At 41.1% G+C, this 9,376-nt stretch overlaps 1 protein-coding gene across 1 annotated transcript; it reads right to left on the bottom strand.

The window, feature by feature from the left end:
• Positions 1-3,155: 3,155 nt before the first annotated feature.
• On the bottom strand, positions 3,156-8,429 carry LOC129738138 (uncharacterized). The gene is made up of 2 exons (XM_055729320.1): positions 5,316-8,429; positions 3,156-4,121 (listed from the first exon to the last, which is right to left on the bottom strand). The coding sequence occupies exons 1-2, from the start codon at positions 8,427-8,429 to the stop codon at positions 3,156-3,158; spliced, it is 4,080 nt and encodes a 1,359-aa protein (XP_055585295.1).
• Positions 8,430-9,376: the final 947 nt, after the last annotated feature.

The following is a 9,376-nucleotide window of genomic DNA, read 5'->3' as shown; positions in this document are numbered from 1 at the left end:
CACGTGAAAGAACATGACAAAACTAAGAGCATAAGCGTATGAGCATATTTTCGTTATGTACTGTTGGTCTCCCACGGATGCAATTTGCGGGTGCTTATTTAATTATGTAAGTACATTTTCCAGGCTAGTTAAATAAAAGAAGCATATGATACGCACATAAGTCAACAACATATAGAAAAACATGCTTACGCAAAGCGACGACGATGACAGTTGGATTGAGATTTTTATCTCAACACACAGCTGAGATATTTAGCCACGTTTACCCATGGCCTACGTTACCCCACTCTCTCCTACTTCATTTGTTTTTATTTGTTTGTTTTTGTTGTTGCATTTTATCAGTATTATAGAGTTGTTTTTGACATTTCTCACGCACATTAACTGGCATCCCACTGGCGTGTACGGACGAGATCGGGACAATTAACCTCCAAAAAATTCAGTGCAAAAATCGAGCAGTCGGCCGACGAACACGTTCGTTTTTTAGGTTAATGTTCCCAAAATGAAAAGGTGTCAGTGCAAAGCTCTGAATTATGACACGAATACTACTAGCGGCAAATAGGACTATAGAACGTTCAAACATACAGTACTGTTCATAATTGTATAGAAATTGGAACCACGCGGACTGTCACTTCGACATTGAACTTCCATAATTTGTAACTCTGGTGATATTTTTTTATCAATTTTTTGCGAAATAAAGATCAACTATCAAACTATTATATCACAAAATTTTAACTTTCTAAAATTTGTGTGGCCTTAATATTATTCTAGTAAAATCGGACTTTTTCGACTTCAATAATTCAAGCAATAATATCTCGTATACTACGCTATGCTCTTTATTGAAATTTAGCATTTGCTTAAACATACAGTTAGCATGTCTGAAGTTTTTGGAAAGTTTTATTGATAGGATCAAAAATTACGCGAGGTACATTATTTCAGGCATGAACCTAAAAATGCGATTTCCATAGAGAACAATATCTTTTCCATCCACAAATCAGTCAAAAAATGTCTGACATCAGCATGAAATAAATGAAAAAATGGAATAAATGGTTTAGCTGAGTTTTTCAAACAGGATAGCACGTTATTGATTTTAGTTTTTAATTTAAATGGATAAACTGGTTGTTGAACATAAAATATGATTTTCCTATGGAAACATGCGTCCAAAATTCTCTAGAAATTGCATTTTCAGGTTCATGTCAGAAATATTGCACCTCGCGTAACATTTGATCCCATGAAAAGAACTTTTCAAAAACTCAAATTTTGTTAAAGTAGTATAATAATTGATCTATCTTACGCAGAAAAATTTGTTATTAAAATATCATCAGAGTCAAAAGTTATGGAAGTTCAAAATTGAAGTGACAGTGCACGGGCTTCAAATTTCTATACAATTATGAACGGTTCTATATATATGGCACTTGTCTAATTTATATTGTTATAAAATTGAGATTGTATTAAAAATGCTTGGAGCTAGAAGTAGTAACTACTTAAAGTAAGGTTGCCAGAATTTTTTCAACACGTACCCGGGCCGGACAAACCGGGCAATTTTTATATAAAATCCGAGCAAAATCCGGGCATTCGATTTCAAATTGCCGACCATAAATCCGAGCAAGTTTTGTCAAAACTCAAAAATTTCTCAACAAAAATCAAGAAAAAAAAATTAAAAACAAATTTTTTTTCATCAAGTCTCATCGACAGATTTTGAACCGTATTTTAGGCTTCTGAAAAACCTTTTATAATTATTTTTATAAAACTTGCTAAAAAAATTTCGATTTCAAGGTGTTTGTTGTTTTTCTTTTAAATTTAATTTGCCAAAAATGTAAATAAATCCGGGCAAAATCCAGACATTTTTCAATGAAATCTGGGCAACCGGGCCGGGCTGGACTGTTCTCAAATTTAGTATCAAATATCCGGGCAAACCCGGATAAAACCGGGCAATCTGGCAACCTTAACTTAAAGGGTGTCCACGTTTAAATTGCCACACTATGAAATTGCTCTAACTTTTTAACTGTAGGGTAGAATTTAATGAAAATGTGGGGGGATTTAGTTGATAGTACATTGTTTACATCCTGCAAGATTCAAAATCCTGTGAACCAAACTCGCAGAAATGGAGTCGAAAGAACAGCTCGTGCCTGATAAATCTTACTCATTCATCACGAGAACAAGGATCTCTCGCATTGTTGGGCACAGGTTCCTGATTACCTTGGTTGCAAATCCTCCGATAGGTTGCTCTAGATCCGACCTATCCCAACATCGATTTCCCAATCGTAGTTTTCGCCAGCACGGTTGCAACACCAGTCTGCCTAGCAATCAATTACCTCCCGCATAAACCGAATATTCCAATTGTTTGGAGTTTCAAATAATTAAATGCCGACTAGGCAGTAAAACAGATCACTTCAACTTAGAACAATACTTATAATTACTGTTTTACTTAAAATTAGCGTTACAATATGCAGGCAACAAAACGGATAGAGATATTCCGGCGATTGCTCGATGTGAGCTGGGTGCGATATGGATTTGGACTGGCTGGTCTTCAGATCCTCCGCTTTATTTGCTGTCCGTTGAGGTTTCTGAGGTGGAACTCACTCTCGTGCGATGATTTTGTCTATTGCGATCGACCACGATCACACCGTACCAGCTTACTCCCATCTCTCGATTGTTCTTGCTTCTCTGGTCATCAGCTATTGTGTTCTATTAGACAACAAACAGCAGCAATGCCCAGGCCGTGTTCACAAAGGGTGATTTGTGGGTGATTTGTTGTGACGGGGTCCTCACAAAGCCTTTGCCGTATCAGAAGCTGGTGTTTTGACTGGGTCGAACGGAGTTGAGCCAAACCGGTTTTCGAGAGTGCATCGACCTTAATTAGCATCTGATATCAGTGATGCTCAATTACCAAACATCCTCACCCACCCTGAAATGAAATTTCTGAACTCTGAAGCCAATTTTTTATAAATACTAACCGTTAATCGTACTCAATAACTTCGGACTTTTCCGACCAAATGATTTTATGTTAAGACGCTTTTCGGACATTTCCGACAAATCACTCGATTTAAAGACGTCTCTCGGACTTTTCCGACTCAATATCTAAACGATTTCTGACAAATCTGACATTTTGATATCATCGAAATAATAAATTCAGCTTCCGAGTCATTAAACCCAGAAAATTAATCTTCGTTATAAGAACATGGTAATAGACAAAGTTTCTCTACAGGGCGAATTTTCAAACCCGAATCTGTTCTCAATGTTACGACACGAACAACTCCATCATCCCCTGGATGAAGTTCAACTATTCGGCCCATTTTCCAGCGACATGGTGAAACTCTGTCATCCTTTATTATAACCAGACTATTTTCCTTGATTGAAACTGCAGGTTTCCAACGCTTCGTGCGGGCTTGTAGTTGGGCTAAATATTCGCGACGCCAACGATTCCAAATGAGGCGCAGCCTTTTCTGCATAAGCTGGAATTGCTTCAACCGGTTATCTGGAATATTCTCGTCCACAGAATCGGGAAGAGATTGTAGCGACTCACCAATCAGAAAATGGCCTGGAGTCAATGGTTCTAAATCCTCTGGGTTATCCGATAGCGAGGTAAGAGGTCTCGAATTTAAACAGGCTTCGACCTGTACCAGTAATGTGGTGTAATCTTCAACGGTTACTGGGTGTTCCCCAACAACCTTCAAAATGTGTTGTTTCGCCGAACGAACGGCTGCCTCCCATAATCCGCCAAAATGAGGGGCACTAGGGGGGTTGAAATGCCATGAAATACCAACATTACTACATTCTCGCGTTAAATCTTCTCTGTGTTTCGGACTTTTGAGAAGACTGAACAATTCATTCAACTGATTCCTGGCTCCGACAAAATTGGTGCCATTGTCTGAGTACAAATCTGTACACTTACCCCTCCTTCCGACAAATCTACGTAACGCTTGAATGAATTTCTCTGTTGACAAATCTGTCACCAGCTCCAAATGAACAGCCTTCGTAACCATGCAAACGAACACGGCCACATAAGCTTTTACAGCACTTCGCCGTGGTGCTGTACGTAGATATACGGGTCCAAAATAATCCACCCCCGTTCTTTGGAAAGCGCGTGATACCGTCACACGTGCTGATGGTAGTTCTCCCATAAACTGTTCGATTGTTTTTGGCCGCGATTTGAAGCAAGTATGACATTTTTGAACGATTTGCCGGACTACATTTCGCCCTCCTAGCGGCCAAAACTTCAACCTGATGGTGGCCAAAAGCAACTGAGGTCCCGCGTGGAGTAGATACAAATGATAGTGCTGAATAACTAATCGTGTGAAAGAATGTCGAGCTGGTAAAACAATTGGGTGTTTCGCGTTATCACATTCATTCGATTTGTTAATTCTACCGCCAATTCTAATAATATTTTCAGCCGAAATGAACGGATGAAACCACCTGAGTCTCGATTGTCTTGATACACCTGACCTTTTCGATAACAATTTCCACTCTTCAGAAAAACATTCCTGTTGCACATGTCGTGTTAACAAGTTTTCAGCTTCCGTAAGCTCTGACGCACGCAAAAAGGGGTCAAACTTAATGTTTCGCTTCATTTTCAACAATTTTATGAATCTTAAAATGTAAGCAGTGCTTCGAACTAGTTTAGTGTAGGAAGAAAAAAGACCGAAATACCAATCATTAAAATTTGACTCAGAATCTGACTTGGTTGCTGTTAAAACTGATACAGTTTGCCGACGACGTTCACTTTCCACGTCTTTTGGCACAAACCCTTCCAATAAGCTTGGCCAATGTTCCTTTTCGCCAATTAACCAATCCGGACCATGCCACCAGAGTTGATTTTTCCCGATTTCACTAGGGTTGATTCCACGTGAAATCAAGTCCGCTGGATTCTCCGTCCCTGGCACGTGTCTCCACTCACATTCCTTGCTTAGTACTTGAATTTTGGCCACCCTATTGGCCACGTAGCTAGTCCAAGTACTAGGAATAGCTTGAATCCAACGAAGCACACATGTGGAATCTGTCCAAAAGTAGGATTGACAGTCAATTTTAACAGACCTTTTGACCATTTCGAATAGTTGGACTGTAAGAAGGGCACCACACAACTCTAACCGTGGAATTGACTGAGTTTTCAACGGTGATACTCTCGATTTTGCTGATAAAAGACGAATCATAACCTTCCCTTTGGAATCTACACTTTTCATATAGATGCACCCTCCGTATGCCTTTTCCGATGCATCAGAAAAGCAATGCATCTCAACCTTCACCATCCCAGGAACGACAACACAACGATCAATGCTGATCTCATTCAGAAAATGCAACTGATCTGAGTAATTTCGCCATACCTCACCCACCGTTAGAGGTAACGGCTGATCCCAATCCAAACGTTTGTTGTTATCATCCTGTAGCAACCAAAGCTGTTGCATAAACACCTTTGCAGTAGTGATCGCTGCTCCCAATAAGCCGAGCGGATCGAAGAGCGTGGCGATAATTGCCAGAACCTTTCGCTTTGTTAACGTATCAATCCTTGAGCCCTCCGGAATACTGAACTGGTATCGGAAGATATCTGATTTCGGCAACCAAGTTAGCCCGAGAATCTTCATCGATGGATCTGAAGAAGAGTCCTCCGAGAAATCCTTCAAAGCTACATTTTCTTGAGTTAGTCCTTCTAAAACCCTTGAGGAATTAGAGGCAAACTTTCTCAATCGAAATCCTCCTGACGCTGCAGCATTTTCTAGCTGAGTCCTCAGCTGGAATGCTGCTTCTGCATCTTCCGCACCAGCAATCACGTCGTCCATATAGGTGTCCTCAAGAAAAACCTTGGCAGCAAGAGGATACCGGTTCTGCTCATCCAAAGCCAGTTGTTTAAGTGTCCTCGTAGCAGGAGCAGGTTTAGTACCGTACGTAACCGTGCTCAATTCGTACACTCCAACTTCATCCGTCGGTGAATTCCGCCACAGTATCGATTGCATGATTCGATCTTCCTCCGCAATTAGAATCTGACGGAACATCTTCTCGATGTCAGCAACGACCATCACCTGTTTCGTACGACAACGCAGAATTATAGAACGTAATTCATCTTGAATTACGGGTCCGCAAAGCAATCCATCATTTAAAGAAATCCCAGTGGACGTTTTGCAGGATGCATCGAAGACCACTCGAACCTTGGTAGTAGTACTGCTTTCTTTCACTACTGGATGATGGGGTAAGAAACACCGTTTGACTGCGGTGTCACTAGTTACCCTCTGCATGTGTCCTAGATCCAAATACTCGTTCATGAAAGCAGTGTATTGTCCTCGTAATTCGGGATTTTTATCTAATCTGCGCTCGGTAGCCTTTAAGCGACGAAAAGCGATTTCCTTGGAATCTCCGAGATTCGCAATCGTTTCTGAGTGTTTTGGTAAAGCAACTGTATATCTTCCCTCCGAATTCCTTTGGACCGTCCTTTGGAAATAATCCTCACACATCTGCTCTTCTTCTGTGAACAATTTTTCCGATCCAACTTCTTCACAAGCCCAAAAACGAGAAACCAATGACTCCAATGATTCTCCCGTGGAAACATTGCAGCTAACCGTTGAAATTGATTCTCCTACCATACCTCCGGAGACTACCCATCCGAAAACCGATTCCGTTAATGTCGGTAAGTTGTCTCCAATTGACATCCTTTTTCCCGTTTTGAAATACTCGAAGAAGGATTCGATTCCAAGCACCAAATCCACCTTTCTGGATTGGAAAAATGATGGATCTGCCAGATCAATCCCACTAGGAAGCACCCAACCATCTGTAGTTACTGACGTTGTAGGTAGGTCGACCGTTACCTTCGGCAAAATCAAGAAACTCATTTCCTTCGAGAATCTCGTTACCCGTGAATGTATCACCGCGTCAATCTTATGCTTCACCCTTGTCGTCGCCTGTCCGATACCAAGAATTGATACATCCACCCTTTTCCGACTGAGTTTCATCTGTTGACTCAGTCCCTCTGAGATGAAATTGCTTTCCGATCCAGAATCCAAAAGCGCCCGAGCTGGAAAACGTGATCCCATCTCATCTTCGATGAAAACTATCGCTGTAGCCAGAAGGACCTGAGAATGAACCTTTTCCGACGCTCCCGCCATCATACAAGTAGTTGCTGAGTTGGATGTTTGAACAGTAGTAGCTTCTTGATGATGTTTTTTATTTGACGATGACCCTGACGATCGTGAGGTCCCTAACTGACCATCCGATCTTCCCTTGAAGCATACCAACGTATGATGCCGACCCTTGCAGTTTCGACACCAAAATTTCGAGTTACATTCTTTAGCCATATGTCCAGATTTAAAACAATTTCTGCACAAGGACTGATCCTTGAGCAGCGAATCCCGTTCATCAACAGCCAACTTCAAAAAACGTTGACACTGGTAAAGGAAATGCCCGTCCTTACACGCAGGACATCTGAAAGACGACTTCACATTATTGTGGTACGTTCTGATGCTAACACCTTTCGGTTTAACTGCCACTTGAGAATGCGTTGCACCACTATTCGAAGGCTTTGGGGGAAGAGCCTCCAAAACACGCACTCGACGATGGAGAAATTCTGTTAATTCCGACAAAGTATCACTTTCTTTAGTAGAAGAATCTTCTTCCCAACTTCTACGTGTAACAGGGTCTAAAAGCGATACCAAAAAATTGACCAATAACAAATCCTTATACTCAGCGGACTCTAGGACCTGGTCGAGGGTGTTGACAATTCTTTCAAAACCTTCTAAAAGTGTTTGCAATTCTGCTACCGACTCCTTCACCATTGAAGGCAACTTGAATAGTGACTGCACCTGTCGCTTTTTAAGTTGTTCGCTATTATTATAGCGTTTTAGAAGCATATCCCAAGCAACAATATAATTCGACTTTGTGATCTGAAGAGGATCGATTAAAGCTTTTGGCTCCCCTTGGAGACAACCTTTTAAATAATGAAATTTTTCCACCTCAGGTAATTCCTGTTTCCAATGTATCAATGAAAGGTAAAGATCACGAAATCCTAGCCATTCATCGATATTACCGTCAAAGCATTGAAGCTTGATTTGTGGGAGGCGAACATGATCCACATTTGAATGATTACCTAAATCTGTGCGAGAAGACTGATCCAAATCATGAGGATTTTGACGTTCCTTCGTCCTGTCCATTAAGAAGGATTTGGCATAGTAATACCTATCACTCAATTCTTTACGTTCTTTGTCATAAATCTCATCACAGCCGGAAAAATCTTCATGAGACTTAATTTCAGTTAAAACTTCGCCAAAACGCTCCCACAAATCATCAATAGCATTTAATCTGACAGAAATTTGACCTAATGTTGCACCTTCTTGAAAGGTCTCAACAAATTCCCAGATATCGGTAAAGGACGATTGAATATCCTTGAGTTTAACTGTCCAATACTTAAGCGTGGGTGTAGCCTTAAGCTCCTTGGTGGATTTTGAAACAGGCATTATAATTCGTGAAAATCAAAATTCAATCCAAATTCAAAATAAAATCCAAAAGGGAATACCCTTAATTTTCTATAAACACAATCTGAACTCAATGCTTTGAGTTTCAACCAAATAATTCTCGTGACGCAATAGCACCAATCAGTGCACCAATCCAATTATTCGCGTAATAATGGATTCATAAACGATTATTAGATCCAGCTTATTGTAAGCTCCACAATCGATTTCGCACTCGCAAAATCTGACCAATTAGTCACAAGTAAAAACAAAATGGCTTCAAGAAGTATCAGAAATAACATACCAGATCGCAGCAGTACTTAGCCTCTGTGCATCATCAATCCAAAAATCCGTTCCGAGAACAATCAAAAGCCTTCAAACCACTAGTGCACCCGCACCATAAAGTTGTACCGTTGACCGCCGCTCCAAATCCCGATGATGCACACCCGAGCCTTGCAATGACCAACACCTAAGACCCTTGCCTTGGTGTTTCAATCCGTCCAAATTCGTTGCTCTACAAAGCACCACACCCGCGGTGATGAATCTTTCCGACCAACTCGGCAAATTGTTGCCGACTTCCAAAATTGACTTGAGAACCAGTGTCTCGCTGCCGCTTTATGTAGGTGAATGTCCTCCGAAAAAAAGTAAACACAACAAAAAAACGGAGGGGATTAGTTACCAAGTCATACCGACTCCAAGTGGCTGAACATATACCACGATACAGGGCTCACCTTATTTTCCGAAAATGGTGTCCAACCGAAGCCCAGACTAAATCAATTGGCGCCTTGCTTTGTTCCAAAGCCGAATGCTATGGCGCACTATTGTTCAGCAAAAATTGCACTGCGATGGCGCTTTGTTGGCGTGATGCTATCCGTTGAACAATGGTGGTTCGCGCTTCGTTCCTCAGAAGCGCCAAACGATCAGGAAATACGTAACCGGGTTCGACTCATCCG

Source organism: Uranotaenia lowii, chromosome 1, assembly GCF_029784155.1.
Source record: "Uranotaenia lowii strain MFRU-FL chromosome 1, ASM2978415v1, whole genome shotgun sequence".
Classification (NCBI taxonomy): Eukaryota; Metazoa; Arthropoda; class Insecta; order Diptera; family Culicidae; genus Uranotaenia; species Uranotaenia lowii.
This window is presented reverse-complemented; position numbering and strand designations above follow the sequence as displayed.